Source organism: Panthera tigris, chromosome D2 (genome assembly GCF_018350195.1).
Source record: "Panthera tigris isolate Pti1 chromosome D2, P.tigris_Pti1_mat1.1, whole genome shotgun sequence".
Taxonomy (NCBI): domain Eukaryota; kingdom Metazoa; phylum Chordata; class Mammalia; order Carnivora; family Felidae; genus Panthera; species Panthera tigris.
This window is the reverse complement of record NC_056670.1, coordinates 47,651,456-47,670,858: the sequence shown is the minus strand read 5'-3', so window position 1 is coordinate 47,670,858 and position 19,403 is coordinate 47,651,456. Positions and strand designations below refer to the sequence as shown.

Here is a 19,403-nt window from a genome sequence, read left to right as displayed (position 1 = left end):
ATACAGCTTGCCAGAGAGTAGTACATGTGGGCCAGTGAGGAGCATTCTGGTTAGGGGACCAGGAAAGACCTCAAAGGGAAGGTGATTTGTGAGTAAAGACCTGAAGGAGGCGAAGGAACCAACCCTGTGGACCTGTGGAGGCAGAGCCTTCCAGGCTGAGGAAACAGCAAGTGCAAAGGCCCTGTGGTGGGAGTGGACCTATGCAGGAAAAAGAGTATGACCAGAGCAGAGAGAAGGAGGGGAAGTAGGAGATGAGGTCAGAGAGGCAATAAAGGGGGGAAGATCGTCTAAGAAAAGAGGTGGAAAACAACAGCCTAGGGTCACGTGACCTGCCACCTGTTTTTGTAAATAGTCTTATTTGAACCACAACCATGCCCTTTGGTTTCCACGTTGTCTATGGATGCGTTCAAACTACAACAGCAGAGTTAAGTAGTTGCAACACAGGCTATTTAGCCCACAAAGCCCAAAATATTTAATATCTGTCCTTTTACAGAAAACACTTAGGAGTCTCCAGTTTAAACAAATAGGTTTATTTGTCTCCATGACAGGTCTAGAGTGGGCAGTGCAGGCAAGGTACAGGAGCCCCATGATGTTAATAAGGCCCAGACTCTTTTTATCCTTATGGTCCACTAGTCTTAGCCTATGGATGTGTTTCATCATGTTCTCAAAATAGCTGTCAGTGCTCCAGAAATAGCACATTCTATCCACATCTGAGATAGAAAGGCAGGTGAAAGAGGTATTTGTTCCTTCTCCTAGGAAAGCAAAAGTTGACTTCACCCCCACCCCTGGAATGCTTTTCCCTGTCTCTTTGCCCAGAAGTAGGTCATATGGCCCTTGTAGCTTCAAAGGAAGTTGGGAAAGCCACGGAAAGGACCGTCAAGATTGACTTAATCACTTTCAAGCTTTTTTGACCATAACCCACAGTGAGAAACATGTCATATCATAGCCTAATGCACGTAACTGAAATATTGCAAACAAAAGTTTCGTAAGAGGCAACTTACATTTACATTGTGTGCTATAAACTGATATTTTATCTTCCAGTGTTTTAAATATGAGTCACATCATCTACTCACTTAATCTCATCACCCACTGTGGGGATGGTGCAGGTGCCTTATGAAAAATGCAGTGGTCACAATCTGTCGCTAGGGACTGGCACAGCTCTGCTCCAAACAAGTTCCTGGCTCTCCCTCTCTCTCTCTCAACTTTCTTCCTTTTCCATTCCTTTACTTCCTTCCTCTCTTTTCTCCAAAGAAGAGAATGGATAATGGATTGGCAACTAACAATAGCCACAACACCCACCATAAGTGAGCTGGAGACCAAATACAGTTTCATTGAATACTGAGTGAAAGGAAAAGGTGATCATCCTTCTGAAGGAACTGAGGACCCTGATGACGGACACTTGTCTTCCATGTAAAATCCAGGTGGGAACACCTATTCCCCAGGGGGTGTCGAGGGGATTGTGTGGGGTCCCCGATGTGTAGCACTAGCACAGTGCCTGACACACAGTGGGAATGCAAGACACATCAGGTTGCTTCCTCAAATGCAATCATCTCTCCAGACCGGTCCTGGCCCTGGACACAGAATCAACCAGATAAGAGGGAATGATTCATTCTCAAGGGCTGGAAAGTCCCAGGGAAATTGCATGTTACCCTGGTGCTGTGCTTACTTATCCTATTGGGCACAGGATGAATACTCAGAGGTTAAGGGCTATGTTGAATTTTGCCCACTGTTTTTGTCTGTTTGTTTTGTTACATAATTGTTTTCCAAGTTAGCTATCATACTGTGTGGTCTTGGTTTCAGTAGTAGAACCCAATGATTCGTCTGTTACGTATGACACCCAGTGCTCATCCCAAGTGCCCTCCTTAATGCTCATCACCCATTCAGCTCATCCCCCTACGTCCCCACCCCACCCCCATCAGCCCTCAGTTTGTTCTCTGTATTTAAGAGTCTCTTATGGTTTGCTTCCCTCTCTATTTTTATTATATTTTTCCTTCCCTTACCCTATGTTCATCTGTTAAATTTCTCAAATCCCCCATATCAGTGAAATCCTATGGTATCTGTCTTTCTCTGACTGACCTATTTCACTTAGCATAATACCCTCCAGTTCCATCCACGATATTGCAAATAACAAGATTTTATTCTTTTTCATCATCAAGTAGTATTCCATTGCGTGGTGTGGTGTGTGTGTGTGTGTGTGTGTGTGTGTGTGTACCACACCTTCTTAATCCATTCCTCAGTTGATGGACACTTGTTGCTCACTGTTTTTGAAAATTTTTCAGAAGCACCAGTTACTGGCCTTAGCTTTGATGACCAGAACTTTTGGCTATGCAGGAGTGGAAGTCCCTGACCACAGGCCCTAAGCTGGCAGAGGATGGGCCATTCTCCATGAACTCATGTAAGGGCAAAGGTGAAGTATTTCTGGTCACCTTTAGCCCCCTCATTTTTGCAAATGGGGAAATTGAGGCCCTGAGCAGTTGCAACATGGCAAGCTCATGCAGGAAATAGACAGCAGAGCCAATCTCTTGACCCCAAATCCAGCAGCAATAATTAACACAGCCCCTCTCAAGAGGAGTCCAAAGGGCCCATAAATTCAAATCCCAGGCTGAATATACCCGCATTTTTCTAGAAGGTACGTATCAGGTTCTAAAATGGACATCTGTTTCTACGAAGTTAGGAACCACAGATTGAATGACACTAAAATGATTCGTGTTGAGAGTTCAAGAGAAGAGGTCTGGAGGTCAGGACTAGGGATGGTGATATAAAACAGAAACTGCGAATGTTTCCATCAGCCTCTTCCCCACCCCACCCCCACCCCCTCCATACCCCAGAAACAATGAGCTTCTGAGTTCTCTAAAAGGCCTGTGTGCTTTTGTCCCCTCTGCCTCTGTGCAAGCAAATCCCCATCCGGTAGGCGGTGATTGGGAGAGAAGTTTATCTCCTTTTTTTTTTTTTTTAAGTTTATTTTTATTTTGAGAGAGAGGGAGACAGAGAGAGAGAGAGAGCACACAGGCACACACCAGCAGGGGAGTGGCAAAAAAAAGACAGAGAATCCCAAGCAGGCTCCCCAACGTCAGCACAGAGCCCAACGCAGGCCTCCATCACAGGAGCCATGAGAACAGGACCTGAGCAGAAATCAAGAGTGGACGATTAATTGGCTGAGCCACCCAGGGGCCCTGAGAAGTTTACCTCCTCTTTACCATCGGATCGCATTTCTTAAACTCAGAATGAGTTCTAAGAGGCCACACCAAACAGTAGGACCACACACAGGTGCCCCTTGAGCGAAAAAGATGACAACGGCCTGGCTTTAACTGATAACATCCTCCCCAGTGCACACTAGTAATTTTGGTATCCACGAAGTGGCCTTTGTTGGAAACCCAAGGGTCCCGATCACCCAAGGGTCCCAGACTCCGCCCACGCACCGGACCCTCCCGGCAGAGTCGGGACTGCTTCCTCCAAGCGTCTCCGGGCGCCCTCGTCGTGACGCGGGACCACCTCTCCGGCCAGAGTCCCCGAACCTTCTTCGCTGCCTCTCCGGCACCGCCCGAAGCCCACCCTCCCCTGTGTGCCCGGGGCGGGGCGGGACGGACGCGGCGGCGCCATTGGCCTGCGCGAGGCGAGAGGCGGGGAGAGGCGGGGAGAGGCGGGGAGGGGCGGGGCGCAGAGGGACACATGGAGCGGGCCATTGGCCGGCGCCGGGCGAGGGGCGGGCCCTACGCGCTAAGCCCCAGGGAACTGGGGCAGTAAGCGCTGCCTACACAGCTCGAGTGCCGGCGAGGGCACAGCACTGGCAGCGGCTTCTGGACGGCGCGATGAGCGGACGGTGAGTGATGCAGAGGCAGGAGAGTTTGGGGGCATCCACGGAGCACCGTCACCCCCGTCCCCGAGCCCAAGACCGCCCCCAACCATGGGCTCTGAAGCCTGGGCACCGGTGCCCCTTGGCTGCCGCGTGCAGAGTTCCCTCCCCCTGCCAGCCTGGCGCAGCCCCGGCCATTGCTGAGGGTGGGCACTGCGCCAGCCACCTTCTCCAGAGGGAAGGCACCTCAGGGGCTCAAACCTGAGCACGATGGGTGAGAGCGGCCGCAGGCTACACCTTTGCCCAGTTTGCCTCTCATCTTAGGCAATATCCTAGAAGCATTGATCTTAGTTGTGGGGAGAGGCTCCAAGAGGCTCTGGCACAACTCTCGGATTTCACAGATGGAAAACCGGTGCCGAGATAATAGCAGAAGGAGGGGCTTGCCTCACCACGCCATTTACAGAGGATTTGCCTTGTTCCCAGACCTGTGCAAAGGTCATTAGCACAATATGGCACCTACTTCTCACAGCCCTGATACTTTCATTTTCCCCATTTTCAGATGAGAAAACTGAGGCATGGAGAGTTATGGAACTGTCCATTTTCACCCAGATGAGTCAGTGGTTGAGACAGGATTTGAACTCAGACTTCGTTGGGCCAGGTCTCATTCATTTCAGCAGCTGACTTCAGAGCTCACGCTGCCCACCATCCTATTCCAACCCCCACGCCCCACCCCTCGCCGCCCCAGCTCCTGACACTCAATCAGGCACTTCTAATCCCCGAGAGATGCTTCAGTGTTTTTACAATGGGACACAGCCCTGTGGGAGGGAGAGCCTCCTCCCACACCAGGATCAGTGCAGGGTTAGTGCTGGTCAGTGCTTTCTTAAAACACTGTAAGGAAAGCTTTAGTAAACTCACTTCATAAGCAAATTAAATAAAGTCCCAGCAAGTGGGGCTAGGATTCTGGAATTTGAACCCAGGCAGGTTAGACTCCAAAGCCTCACACTTGCACTGGCAGAAGAAACCCTTCCTAGCTTCTAACTGCTCAGGGTACGGTCAAGATTTGTTGCCAGTAGTCATGATTTTAAAAAAAGATACCCGCAGTGAATTAGTAGAACTGACAGGTTAATGCAGGTCTGCTTGCCTTCTGCTCCCCAGTATAATCCCTGAGCTGCTACCACCAGGGTGAGAGGTGTGAAAGGGAAGAAGGGAGGAAGGAGAGACTGAGGGAGAGGAGAGAAAGGGGGGGAGAGAAGGGGAAGGGTGAGCAGAGAAGATGGACCGCATTAAACTTAAGTCGAAACATTTCTGGCTGGAAGTTGTAATGGGGTGTGGTTCAGCTCTCTGTCGGTGGTGAAGTGTATTTTCAGCAGTTCTTGTCATCATTCTCTGTGTGTAGTGCTGGCGGTTCGACTTGACAGCGAAAATGAGGTGGACGCTACTGATTAAACAGCCCCTATGAAAGTGGGAAGGGAGGCCATATTTCCACCCTGAGACTCCGGTGGGCGGCCTGGAGGTCGAGAACAGAGTGAAGGTCCAGGGTCCCCCTGGGTCAAGGTCACCTGGACAATGACAGAGAACAAAGGACATGAACAGAACTCAGCATGTCTCAGTTCAGATCCTGTAAGTGTGAAGCCTCACGGGGAGACCCTGACCAGGAGGTCTACCGGAAGGCACTCTGGACTGGGCCTCTGGGGACCTGGGCCCTGGTTTTGAGAGCAAACTCAGCCATATGTCCTTGCTCACAGCCACTCCAGGGGAGGACTGCCACCCTCTTTGAGTCCCTTGTCCCCATCTCCAGAGCACACCCCGTTGTGCCCTATCATGAGAGCTTCAGTTTATTATGGGTGAGCCTGATGTCAGGCCCATCTTATAGCAGTCAGTGATTCAACTAATGAGGGACCTGAAGCTGAGAGAGGGAATGGGACTTGGCCTAAGGTCACACAGCTGAAGAATCACAGAGGAGAGCTTGAAACCCGGATCCTTGTAAAGGTTGGGTTGTTATCTGGTCACAGAGTACAGTAAAGGAAGTGTTTTGGAATTGTTTTCAAGTAAATTAAAACCAAATAGAAAGCGGCTACACTTCCCAGAGCGTCTGCTCTAGTGAAAGGGGAACTTCTAGTTTGCTCGGTTTTCTTTTCTGGCTGTCTGACCTCCTTCCCCAGGAGGCACTGCTGAGGGAGAGATTTGGAACCCCTTCCCCTTGCCCTGCCTGACTTTGGGGGATGGGAGCAGGGAGGCCATGCAGCCCCATAGCTGCAGAGCTGGGAAGAGCCCTGAAGACGCTCTAGATCAGCTGCCGGTACAATCCTGCTTAAACTGAGGCCCAAGGGCTGGCACAACGTGGTGACGTCACATGCCACATTGATGCTGCAGCGAAACCCACACCCAGACTTCTGTCTGGGATGCCCCTTTGCCTCCTCCCTCTCGCTGTGACACGTTTCAGCAGAGTTCTTAACCTGGGCTCTGGAAATCCAGGGCCACATGAATAGGGACTTCCCAAGGCCCCTGCGGTAGTATGCAAATTTGGTGCACACACTTGCACACTCACGCACACATGTGCATTTTTCTGGGGAGTGTGTGTTATTTCAAGAGATTCCAAAGGGCTCTATGGCCCAGAAGATTCTGAGCCCCACTATGTGTCACAAGAAACCACCTCCAGCAACTGCCCTTGGCACACAGGCCTGGTGCAGTAGATAGCAGGGGTGGGGGAAGCCACAGAGGGCACCCGGTGTGGCCCAACAGCAGCTGGCACTGAACCCTTGGAGGGCTTGCCCCCCCCCCCCCGCACCTCTGGCCCCAGACACTCAGGCTAGCACCTGTCTGGCCCAAAAAGCATGGCTGAGGGGATTCCTGCTTCCATAGGCAAGGAAGGGTCCCACATGGCCAAGTGTGTGTGAGAGAGCAAGCAGGAGGGTCGGAAATGGCTTTCTTGCCTCAAGCTGCCGTGCCTTGAGAGCAAGAGCAGAAGCCCAAAATCCTGCCACAGGGGGCTGGGTGAGCGCTGCCTGTGCGCTCGGGTGAGAAGCCGTAAGGAAGGCCAGCCTACGTGTGGACAGAGGGCCAGGCTCTTCAGAGGAAGGGCGATGGTGTCAGGGAGACCCAGGTGCCAGAATGGGCTCAGGGAGTCCTGTTGGTGGGAGCCCAGGAGGCGGGAGGATGCAGTAAAGGCGAGTTGGGGTCCGTGAGTCAGCCCAGGAGAAGGCAGTGAGTGGAGTGGCTGCTGTCTCTGCGGCCACCTCTCCTGCCCTCTCTCAGCCACCATCACCACCATCTGGAGTGTGCACAGTGTCCTCCTGGGACCTCCTTCCCAGCTACCGTGCTGAGGCAAGGAGGGCTGTGGCTGAGCCAGCGGGCAGATGGCGGCAGAGGGAGGGGGGTGGACAGCCATGGATATGGAGGGGAGGGTAAGGACAGCAGTGTGGAGGGGCGGGGGGCAGCAGCTGCTGAGTCGCTGTCTGCTGTCTGCATCCCAACAACTGGCTTTCTCAGCAAAAATGTGTCGCTGAGGGGCAGCCCGTGTGTGGCCAGACGTCCTCTCGGAGGCAGCTGGTACCAGCAGGCACTGCAGCTTCCTTCATGGCCAAGCTCCGCCATTTGCTGGCTGACAGGTGCTGGGGGGGTTGGAGGGGGGCCCTTTAAGGCCCCTTCTTTCCAGTGCCCCCTGCTGCCCCTGGCTGGTCATGGGCTACTGAGCGGAGTACATCGGCTTCCCAGGAATGCGAGGCAGTGTCCCTGCACCTGCCCCCTCTCTCGGAGGCTGCCTCCTTCTGGCAGGAGCATCCTGGGCCCCACACCTCTGTCCTCCTTTCTTTTGCTTCCCGCGTTGCTTTATTTACACATTGGATTGTAATCATGCCTAAATAAGAGAATAATCATAACTTGATGAAGCGTTAGAACAGAGGTTACCAAGCCCCCAGATCTCACAGACATCCCCGGAGCATTTTAATTTGGATAGTGACGCATTGACCATTTTGCCAAGTGAGGACAATGACCATCTATTTTTGCCATCATTTCAGGAAAAGAGAGGGCATTGTAAGAGGGAAAAGTAGGCAGCGCGGAGTCGTGAAAGAAAAGGCTTTCAAATGTACTCAGTTGGCTTCTTGGAAACCCCACTCTCTTAGCCTTTCTTTCCCCTTCGGCCCTGGCCAGTAGGAATCGGGCTGTCATGGTGACCCGAAGGGCCACAAAGCTGCCTTCTGTGATAACCGGCTCCATGACCACAAACAAGGGAGAGATGGGCCAAGCCTAGCAGTTGTAAAGGCTTCAGTGTCCTTTGTCCCAAACCAAAGGCCAGAGACAATAGCAAGGGCAGGCTGTGGTGCCTGCTGTCCTCAGCAGCCCCTCTGTATGGCTGACGGAGCAGCCACTGAAGTGGAAAGCAAAAACAGTTCACTGCTTGTTCACTGGGGACAGGTAGGTAACCATGGCTGGCAGGTCGCCCCAGGGGCCCTTCTCTGGGGGACAAGGAGCCCTGGCTGCTGTATGAGTCTCTGGTTGGGAACCGAGCCTAGTCTGGCCTGGGGAAGAAAACCCGGAGACCTGAGCTGTGTGCCCTGGGGCCCTGGGGGAGGGGTGGAGGCCAGGACAAAGAGGGCTGGATCCCAGGGCCAGAGGGTTGGCCTGCCCAGCTGCATCTGTCACTCTGGGTTTTGGACTGTGCCAGGGTGGCAGGCCAGCCCCAGCCGGTCCTCTCCCCTGCTCCAGCTTCAACCAGAGTAACCTTGCTTTTTTTTTTTTTTTTTAAAGAGTTTTATTTTTAAAAATTTTAAATGTGTATTTATTTTTAAGAGTGAGAACAGGAGAGGGGCAGAGAGAGAAAGGGGGACAGAGGATCCAAAGCAGGCTCTGTGCTCACAGCAGAGAGCCTGATGCGGGGCTTGAACTCATGAACCACGAGATCATGAGCTGAACCCAAGTTGGATGCTTAACCAACTGAGCCACCTAGGCACCCCACAAAGTAGCTTTGCTATAATCCATTTGTGCATTGGACTTCTGCCTGTAAATATGAGATTGTGCTTTTTATTAAAGGTTGAAAAGCACTCCACTAAGAGATTCGCTAAGGCCGTGTCCAGTGCACGAAGAGAGTGAATATTTAAAAAGGGGCAGTTTCAGGTACATGTTCCAAACAGAGAGGGATCTCTGTTTGCTTTCTTCCTGTTGCTCTCTTCTCTCTCTCCCTCCCTTGCAACTCTCTCATTCGGCACTTATCTCTAGGGCACCCTAAGGTGCATGTACACCTCACTTTAGAGCTCTACAAGACACTGGGCTTATCAAAATGAATGAAAATCATCTCAACATTCAGTCTGGTAAAGGAGGCACAAAGGCACAGTGTTCAGATTTGGAATGGAGATCTTATGAGTGACCGCAAGCTCAGGTCTGGAACTCAGGGAGGTGGAGACATTGTCTCCTCCGGGTGGAAGGGTGGACATGTGAGAATCAGACAGACAGATGATGCATATCAGAAGTCCGTCATTCTCTCAAAGAAGATACTGTTTTTCTAGGGGGCAAGGTTCCCGCCACATAAGGCTCAGACGCAGCCCAGCAAGTTGGAAGAGACCCCCTTTGTTGAAGTGGGCCCTTTATTGCCTACCTCCAGCCTTGCTCACTCATTTCCTGCCCTCCCCTGGGACAGTGTACAACCCCATTCTCCATTCCTGCCGAGCTAAGGTATTTACTTTATGGGCTGCCTTCCCCCTTCCTTCTTCACTTGACCACCTATAATCCAGGACCCTTCTCCACTTTCTTCCTGACCCCATCCCCCAGCTGATGCCACCTGACTCCGGCTAGAGCCGCTCGGCCTGTTGGTCATGTCCTTTTAAAAAGCAGATTCTGGAGGGCAAAGTTCTCCCGAAAGCCAGTGCTTGGAAGGTTTCATGTGTTACTTTGTACCGTGCTTTGCAAATAATATTATACAGAGCCCTAGGCAAAGCCCTGGATGGGGGGTCCCGGCCACCCACCTCACTGTCAACCCGAGCAGCCCCTTTTAATCTGATTTGCATAAATATTCCATGTGAACAAAGTTCAGTGGAACCAGGCTTCCATTTCATCTTGGCCTAGAAAGCGTTTGGGGGAGGGGCGCCTGGGTGGCTCAGTTGGTTAAGGGTCCGACTTCATCTCAGGTCACGATCTCGCGGTTTGTGGATTCGAGCCCTGCGTCGGGCTCTGTGCTGACAGCTCAGAGCCTGGAGCCTGCTTCGGATTCTGTATTTCCGTCTCTCTCTGCCCCTCCCCCACCTGTGCTGTCTCTCTATAAAAAATAAATAAAATTAAAAAAAAAAACATCGCGGGGTGGGGCATGGTGGGGTGGGAAGGGGCAGCTGCCATCTTCGAGACAGAAAGATGCAGGACAGCATTTCATACGTAACCATTTGAATGTTTTTGCCATTTTAAGAATTCAGAACTCTTGTTGGGGAAGCCTGGGAGGTGGGGTACAAAGAGCTTCCGTTTGTCCTGTAGATGGCACAGTAGGGGTACCATGTAAACAGGTCCTTGTACCGTGCTTTGCAAATAATATTATACAGGACATGGGTCCTGTCATGAATCAGAAGTCACACGCCAGAGCCCCGCTAAAGGCATCTGTATTGCGAGTATGTTTTGTCTAGCTACATTTTATTTTTAACTATATAGTTTTAATTGAATAATTTACGGCCTTAGGATAGTGTAGATTATGCTGCAGTAACAGATCCCGGAGACACCAGCAGCTTAGATTTATTTAAATCCCTTTCCCAGTCCATATCCGCCGTGGGTTGGCAGAGAGCTCTAGTCTGCAGAGGCGCTCTGGGACCTATGCTGACCATCTGGAAGCTGCACCAATCGGGACATGTGGCTTTCTGGATCACCACGGCAAAGAACGGGGTCACAGGCTGGCTTGAGTGCACTAGTCTGAGAGTGACACACACAACACCTCTTATGTGTAGCGTGTGACATGTTAGTCACATGGCCACCCGGGGGGGGGGGGGTGGAGGAATGTGAGTTATCACAGGTCATCCCAGGGGCAATGTCTCCGCCACAGTGTCCAACTCCAAACAGTGAAATATAGCCCTTACAGATGCAGATTTCTGGCTTCTCATGAAACTCCAGAAGAGCTGCCCCTCCAGAGAAGGAATGTGTCTCCCTGTTCCCCATGGACTCCACTGACCAGTGTCTCAGCTGAGTCACTTTCCTAGCCCCTGGAGACTTTTACGTGTTTTATTCCAATTGGGGATGCACAACTCTGGGAAAGTTGACTTTGGAGGACCCCATGAGGCTTCTCAAATCCATCCAATAATTTAGTAGACATCTATGGGCCTCTTGCTGTGTGTCAGGCTCGGGCTCAGGGCTGGAAACAAGAGGTGAGCCAGAAAAGTATCATCCGTGGTGCAGAATTCTGCGGCTTCAGCCTCCCCTCCCACCTCCCCCACTTGTACTCCCCCATCGTCCTGTCAGCTCCCCACTCAATGGGTCAGGCCCTGCGGGCCCAGAACATCCAGGAGCCCAGAACAGGTGCTAGACTAGAGAGGAGCTTTTCCTGATACTAGAGGAGGGGACCACTCTGGCAAGGGTTTCCTGGCAGAGCTAGCTTGCAGAATACAGGGCAAGCAGTGGGCTGTTTTCTGGACAGAGAATAGCTCCATCAAGACCCAAAAGGAGAACAAAGCAGAGAGCACAGTAGGTGAGATGAGAGCAGCTCGGGGAAGCTAGAGCTGAGAGCAGGAAGTGAGAAGGGATGGGAGAGAAGCTGGCTACAGAGGAGGCCAGAGGGAAAACCGCCTGCTGTTACTTCTGGGTAAATCCAGCTCTTCCCTTCCAGTAATGAGCCTGTGTAAAGCAAGACACAGTTGTGCCAGGGACCCACAGAAACAGTGTTGAGTGAGAAACTCAGATACTTTTTTCTTGGGCTGAAGCCAGCTCTGCATGGAAGTGTTTGAGGAACTCCTCAGAGAGGGAGCCTTGCAGAGCAGTTTTTTCCACTGGAGACTGAGGTGCTGAGGAACTGAAACCCGATTTTGAAATCCTATTGCCCAGCAGTGAGGCCCCCCGCTCCAGAACCCCACAGTGCCCTGCCCTGTGCCCTATAGAGGTAGGGTCTGACCTCTGTCTAGATCCTGTTTTGCTTCTCTCTAGACCCAGGGAGAAGGGAGGTATTTTTAGGATGATTCTGAGGTCACTGAGAAGCCCACCTCCCTCAATTCATTCCCCTTCTCCCTGTTTCCCCTGCTTCCAGAATCAAATGCTCATTCAGGCCTGACACACCAACACAGAAAGCAAGCCTGTGTTGTTTGTGGGTGATATCAAACAAGTGGGAGGAGAGTGTGTTCAGCTAGGGAGTCAGGGCCCAAGGGGACGGAGCACCCTGTCCACTTTGAGGGCATTGACACAGCAGCAGTTGAACCTGACCCCGAACCCCCAGGAACATTTGCACACACACAGAGGTGGGAAAGACCCGACTGAGCCAGGTTTGTGTGAACAGATGTTGGGGTTTGGGGAAGGAGCCACTCTGTGATATGAAGGACAGGCTGTATGCCCTGTCTGTGCCACTTCCCAGTATGACTTAACCCCTCAGAGTCCTAGCTGCAACTTGAGAGGAAAGGTAGAGACAGGGCCATGACTGGGATAGGGAGAGAGAGAGGTACTGTGGCTCTCTGCCTGACACACGGGGGGCCTCAATGAGAAAGCTCTCAGCCAGGGTAAGTTGGAGAGGGAAAGTAGTAGAAATCTGCGTGGAAGATGCCAACAAGATAGAAAAAAACACTAGTGGATTTCCCCAGGAGGGTTTAAGAAACTCCGTGAAGCCTTCTGGGTTGTGAATACACGGTTTCATGTGTGAATCAACTAGCAATCTTATAATCTTTATAGAGATTACCCCATTGCATCGATAAGAAAAGGAAGTCTGGAGGGTCTAAGTCACTGTGCGAGATGGGTTTTAGTGACCAGGATCTAGGATCCAAATGCTTATGTTCAAACAATGACTTTGCCACCGATTCACTGGGAATCTTGGGCAAAGTTCTTAACTTCTGTCCCTGTTTTCTCGCCCATAAAATGGTATGAGGATAGTACTTACCTTATACCGTTGTTGTAAGGAGTAAAAACGATAATTCATAGAAAATGCTCAACACGGTCTCCAGCATGTAGTGACCCCAGTACCGACTAACCCATCACCAGGAGAGCCGGCCCAGGTGTGCTGGTTCCAAAGGGCCACCAGCCTGAGCTCAGTGGGAATGGAGGAGAAAGGCCCAGGGTGCTTTGGGGGGCTGGAGGAGTGATGGAGGCAGTAGCCATCATTTAGGGTGTCCCAGCTGAGGCAAGAGAGCCTGTGGTCTGAAACGTTTAGGAGACGGATCCAGATCCCTAGGGATTATGGAGAGGTTCGGGGAGGGCGGCTGTTGGGCTGGTACTGGGTGCCAGCTAGCTCAGTAGTTCTGACCTTGTCTCCTGCCGAGGGAAACGTGGCTGCCCCGTGTGGGGTGTGGGACCCCATTAAGTCCTCTGAGCCTGATCCTTCAGAGCTATGGCCACCCTGTGCCCCGGGGTGGAAGGGGGGAGGGGGGAGGTGAGGCTGGAGCCACAAGGCCTGCACAACAGGGCTCTGGGCACTGCACTGGCCAGCACTTCCTTCTCCGGCTCACCTGTCTGTATGCTCTTCCTCCTCTTCCCTGCAGGTAGCCTCCCTGATGCTACAGACAAGAGGAGAACATGAAGGAAGATTGTCCACCCAGTTCTCATGTTCCCATCAGTGACAGCAAGTCCATCCTGAAGTAAGCCTTTGTGTACAGGGAGGGGGTCTGGTGGTCACTCCCTGCCATGGGCAGCCTTTGGGTAGAGGGATTCTGGGCACTTTTCATAGATAGGACCATGTGCCTGCCCCAGGGACAGTGATGGAAGCACTTCTTTCTGAAGCCTGGCGCCCTGGAGATCAAGGATCTCTTTGGGTTGAGGGTTTGACCCCTGCCCCCTCAGGCCCCCAAAAGCAGGAAAGCATGGCCATGTCCGCTGTGACTCTGCACAGATGGCATTTAATTTATTCAAAAGCTTGGGGCGCCTGGGTGGCGCAGCCGGTTAAGCGTCCAACTTCAGCCAGGTCACGATCTCGCGGTCCGTGAGTTCGAGCCCCGCGTCAGGCTCTGGGCTGATGGCTCGGAGCCTGGAGCCTGTTTCCGATTCTGGGTCTCCCTCTCTCTCTGCCCCTCCCCCGTTCATGCTCTGTCTCTCTCTGTCCCAAAAATAAAAAAATTAAAAAAAAAAAAAAGTTGAAAAAAAAAAAAAAACAAAAGCTAGAGCAATACTACTACTCTTATTGTGTCAAACAGTTTGGGGAAAAAATAAAACTCAAAATAGGTTTAGAGTTGTTCTTGAAAAAAGCCTATTTTATTGACATGATGATTTTTTAGCTTGGCTTATTTTCAATTTTATTTACTCCGTCTTACCATAAAAAAAATGCTTGGAGTATTTATTCAAATGTATTTCTGCACTAACGTAAGTTTTCATTTTCTCTTGCTTTTTGCGTGCTGGGTCCAAATATTTTCTAGATTTGGGCAGCTCCTATTTGCCTCCTTGAAGAAAAGCCAGCCTCCTAGCTTTTGCTGAGCTGCTTCCTGGGTCCTCCAGTTAGACACCTGAGAAAACAGACAGCATCCCATTCACAGTGCTGCCCATACTCTCACATTCCCGGTTTAAATTTTATAATGAGAATAACAGTAGGTACGCCTGGGTGGCTCGGTCGGTTGAGCAGCTAACTCTTGACTTCAACTCAGGTCATGATCCCAGGGTCCTGGGATGGTAGAGCCTGCTTAGGATTCTCTCATTCTCTCTCTCTCTCTCTGCCTCTCTCCCCTGCTTGCTCGTTCTCTCTCTCTCTGTCTCTCTTTCTCTCTCTCTCAAAAAAATATAGTTTTGGGGAAAGTCATAATAATAGCCATAAAGTGATTAATTTCATGTGTATATATCCTAATAAGTTTATGTTCAGCATTGATACACCTACAAGCACAGCGAATATGCAGCATTGACTCTTGCAATGTTAATGCCATAACATTAACTGAACCACAGGTGAATCACTTCCGTCATCAGTTACCGTCATCCCCACATCAGGCAGCACACCAGGGCACCAACGGCGGGTTTTGCTTATCCACTCCCTGGAGTGCTCCAGTGTCAGTGAAGGCACCGCCCAGAGAGGTTCTAAAGCGGCCCCGGCCAGCAGGGGAGTGACTTCCACGTGTGGCCACCAAGCACATGACTTACGGGCGGAGAAGTACAGTTAATATAAAAGACAGGTGGCAAGGACATATTACGAAATACAATAATGAACAAGATCTCGTTAATAACGTTTATGTAAAACGTTCACATATTAATACGAAATACAGGTGGCAAACACTTATTACAAAATAAAATAATGAGTAAGGCCTCATTCATCATGTTCATATTGATTACATGTGGACATGAAAATATTTTAGATATATTGTGTCATAAAATAAAATGCATTATGAAAATTAATTTCACCTGTTTTGTTTTCCTTCGTGATGTGACCGCTGGAAGGGTTAAAAGCACACGTGTGCCTTGCATTTCTTATCTGTTGGACTGCACTCCCCGGCAGAGCCCAGCTTGGGCGCAGGGACCGGCTTCTATCCGCTAAGGCTTCCCTTTATTCTGGGGAGAAGGCGTTTGGGCAGAGTGGCCTCCCTCAGACCTTCGGGATCTTATCTCACAGCTGTCACCTTCACCTCTTGGTCAGACCTCCAGAAAGCCAGGATGAGGAAGAGGCAGACACCCCTCATGATGCCCCCAGAGCAGCCACACCAGGCACTCACAGGAAGTAATATTGGTGGGGGGGGAGCCGAGGGGGGAAGCAAGAGTCTTTCAAATGCCAATAATCCAATCCCGGGGGATTTATTGAGGAAATGACTCAGAAATAAAGTACAGGGAGATTTTCGGGAACTCTTATCTGTGATAGTGAAAGCATGCAAACACCATTTGCACAATTCTATGGGCCGTCTGTGAGCTCACTTCCTTCTTTTCCCAGCCCTACACCTTACACAAGGTCTGTCATGTGGAAACCTCTAGAAGACTAAAAGGCATGTGTCTGATGGCAGAGTCTAGTCTCTAAACTGATTATGTGTGGCCGGAGAGACCTGTATCATCACGTCCCAAAGCCCTGCCACACCCCAAGATTATATGTGTGTTTACCTTTTTAGGTCGGAGCTCTTAAGCTTGCTAAAAACTTACAACTGCTACCACGAGGGCAGAAGCTTTCAGCTGAGACATCGAGAGGTAAGGCCAGTTTCTCTTCTTTATTCATAGGTCACCGTTTATCTTGGATTGCTGAAGACAGTCCTGGTTTGTACCTGCTATTCCAGGGTCATTATTAAGACCTTTCCCTTCACTCTGAGAAGTGTCCCAGTTAGGATAATGAAGTATGAGGCCGCCCATCTTCTGAGTTAGAGACCAGGTTACCAGCTCTCTCTCCCGGACGTCCTGTAAGGGGTGCTGGGGGTCAGAGCGTCCCCTCCCTCTCCCTCCCCCAGCAAGAGTTCAGAGCAGATGGAAATAATCACCTGCAGTTCTTCTCCTTCCACCTGAGATTTTTGCCTACGTGAATTGCCAGGACCCTGGAGACTAAAATCTTTAAGACCGCACAGCCAGTCCCTTCAGTGCCCCTCCCACAGCACAAATAAGGAACTCAGCACAGGGCTCGGGTTTGCCCAAGTTCACAGGGCAATCAAGAAGTGGGAGCAGTCTCTGTGGTTGCCAATCAGAATAGACATCAGAGAAGGTTTGAAACGGAGGAGAGCTCCCCAAAAGATGCTCACGTAGCTGGGCAGGTCAGAACGGGAGAGACAGGGCAGGCGTGGGGAGCGGAGGACTCGAGAGCACGTGCTGTCTGCAGACGCTGTCGCCCTGCGGACCGAACCCGTTGCTGCTGTGCAGGAAGATGGGCTCCAGGGAGCCAGAGAAGTCAGACATCTGGAATTTCATGTGCAATTTCCCAAACCTCGAAACACCAAGCGGGCTAAACAAAACACGTCCGTAGGTGAAACGCAGCCCAGGCCAGGCTACTGTCACACAGCTCCGGAGCCTGGAGGGGAGGGAAGCAGCTGGCTCCCAGTCCAGGCAGCACTGGCCTGCCAGTAGTGCGACCTGGAATTGCGCCAACCTCGCACGCCACCTCCCCTGGACCCGCCGCCCTGCACAGGGCCTGGGGCCAGCCCTGACAGCTTGTCTCCCAGCCCCTCTGCACTGTTCCTTCGCTCCCGCTCTTCTTTCTGCAGAGCAGCCTCTCTGATACGCGTCTTATCGGCCACTTACCCTGCTCTGTACTGCTGCTGGAAGGGCTCTGATGCCACCGCCCTGCTATCTCTGCTTTTGCTGTTTCTTTTCTTGCCGCCCGGCTTCGTGTCCCCCGGCCAGGCACGGTGTAGCACCTGAGCACAGATGCTGGGTGACTAACCGGCAAGTGCAGGCCCAGGGCAAGCTGAGATGAGTCCCGAGCTCCAGTGTGCTGGACAGTTTAATCTATGCTAAGCGAGGAGTTGGACCCACTTCAGTCCTTGTGCTGGAGGCATGCGATGGGGTCTTCTGGCTGCACCCTGCTTCTTAGCCCTGGGCCATTCAGTGATTGATGTAAGACCCAGCAGCTCTCAACAGGTGGTTTCTGCTCAGCAGCCTCAAAGTCACCTGGGAACTGGCTAGAAATGCAAATTCTTATCACCGTCCTTCCCCCAGGCCTCCTGACTCAGAAACTCTTTATCTTCCCAGCTGTGTTTTAACAAGCCCTCCAGGGGATTGCAATGAAGGCCAAGTTTGAGAACTGCTACTCTTAGAGTTTGGTCTTGACTCTTGGGATTCCCCAAGACAGTCCCCTCTATAGGAGCAGTTGTGTGGGGAACAGGGCTGGGAAGCCCCAAACCTGTGCCCTGTGTTTGTGTGTGATGGGACAGGCCACGTGGAAAAGTGAGAGACCCAAAAAGGGGAAGAGGTATTCTCGACGGGCCCCGTGGTAAGAAGTTAACGCCCCGCAGTTGGGGATTTTCATGTTCCTAACCTACAAAAGGTATGAGGACCTGACGTGATCTCCCCGGAGCCAGAAAGCACCTTGCAGGAAACTTCCACAGCCTTAGACATCAAGGGGATGCCAGCCTGAGGGAGTATGTGTCTTCGGGAGGTGATCGCCACTATAGAGACGGGCTGTAGGCCTGGGCAGCACCGAGTTCTGATGCTGAAATGCATGACTGGTTCCTGGACACCAAGGGCCTAGCGACCCACCCACCACCCGGTGTTCAGGCCTCCGCCGTTTCTCGGAATGCAGCCCCGGGACCTCCTGGACCTCAGAGAATTCCCAGTTGCAGGCACTTGCACTGTGGGGCCACCCCAGGCCGGCTTCTCCTCAGGGGTGGGGCAGACAGGCACCAGGCACTTTGCCTCCGACTCGTTTCTCACAATACAAGAGCTTTGTGACATCAGAATGGCCATTTTCCAGACAAAGAGATTGAGGCCTTCAGAATTGAAGTCTCCAGCAAGGTAAACACTGCAGCAAGTGGAAGGTGCCAGCGTGGCTGCAAGGCGTGGGCGCCGAATTTGTAACACAGCAACAGCATTACCAGCATTAAGCTTTGAGGGGCCTCGGGGATGCAGGCAGCTGCTTGTCACCTTCAATCAGCAAGCTAAGGGGCCTTCCAGCTACCAAGGGGCTCAGCACAGGCTGCGCCCTCACAGAGCCATGTGGGGCCCAGAAGAGACCTCCCCCCCCACCCATTGTCACTAGGTTTCCCCCAGAGCAACTGTGGCCTGCCACAGTTTGGGGACACCCCCTCTGCCACCGTCTCCTCGGGGGTCCAGAGCCCTTGGAGAGATGAAGTGTGTCAGGGAGCAGGGGCCACGCCCTAGGTCAAGTGTTTCCCTGTGAACTCTCCCCCAGCTTCCAAAGGGCAAAGGAATCCCCACTCAGGAGGCCCAGGCACCCGCTTCCTCTATTGTATTATAAACTTTGCTTTTGGATACTTTTGCTTGTATTACAATGAAGAGCTTGAGCAAGCTGGAGCCATCTGTGCCTTTTGAAAGATAGCAAAGCATTTTAACCAGGCTGGGTGGCTTCTTGAGAGAAAAATGGACCACCTGGAAATACCAGTGGGTAAATATATCGCTGTGATGAAAAGCAGGACCCTTATGTCGTGCAGGGGCGTGTAGCCCCCTCAGGGAGCCCGCCTCTGATGCTCCCCCTGGTGGCCGTGAGCAGGCACAACACCCAGTCCCCATCCTTGGCGCCAGGCTCCTGGGCAGGGGAAGAAAGGGGAGGAGCATGCCTGGGCTCAGGGTCTCTGTCTCTCCCAGGGTGGGGAAAGTCAGGATCCCCTTCCCTCTTAAAATGACCCCCCCTTCCTCTAAGGCCTGGAGGCAGAAATGACAGGCAGTTGACAGACCACTGGCACCTGGGGTGAGTACTCGGCCATGGACGCGTTCCCTTGAGAGCTCCAAAGCGCTTGCCAGGCTGCCCCCTGGTCAGGTCATTGTGTCCTTTCCCACTCCACTGGTGGCTGTGGGGAAGAGACTTCTCCATAGGACCCCCATCACAGGGACTCTCTCCTAGGCTGTTGTGTCTCATGGGAAGCTTGGAATAATGCCAGAAACCCCTTCCCCCTGCCCT

The 19,403-nt window shown here is 51.9% G+C and overlaps 1 protein-coding gene and 1 long non-coding RNA gene across 5 annotated transcripts in view; one reads left to right on the top strand and one right to left on the bottom strand.

Moving 5' to 3' along the window:
• The first annotated feature begins 3,744 nt into the window (after positions 1-3,744).
• RASSF4 (Ras association domain family member 4) overlaps positions 3,745-19,403 on the top strand; it is a 32,343-nt gene continuing 16,684 nt past the window's right edge. For 2 of the 3 annotated variants that reach the window (XM_042960288.1, XM_042960286.1), the window contains exons 1-3: positions 3,745-3,820; positions 13,432-13,527; positions 15,958-16,033. In XM_042960288.1, the coding sequence (XP_042816222.1) occupies positions 13,466-13,527; positions 15,958-16,033 (138 nt within the window). In that variant the 5' untranslated portion in view covers positions 3,745-3,820; positions 13,432-13,465. Of the gene's footprint in view, positions 3,821-9,294; positions 9,461-13,431; positions 13,528-15,957; positions 16,034-19,403 lie in introns of all 3 variants that reach the window. The other variant, XM_042960287.1, reaches the window with a different exon arrangement.
• LOC122231796 lies at positions 14,201-17,864 on the bottom strand. Of its 2 annotated transcripts, none has more exons than XR_006209041.1 (3): positions 16,318-17,864; positions 15,950-16,237; positions 14,201-14,385 (listed from the first exon to the last, which is right to left on the bottom strand). It is a non-coding gene; the product is annotated as an uncharacterized LOC122231796 (long non-coding RNA). The 2 variants fall into 2 exon arrangements; XR_006209042.1 differs by having other exon boundaries at positions 16,573-17,864.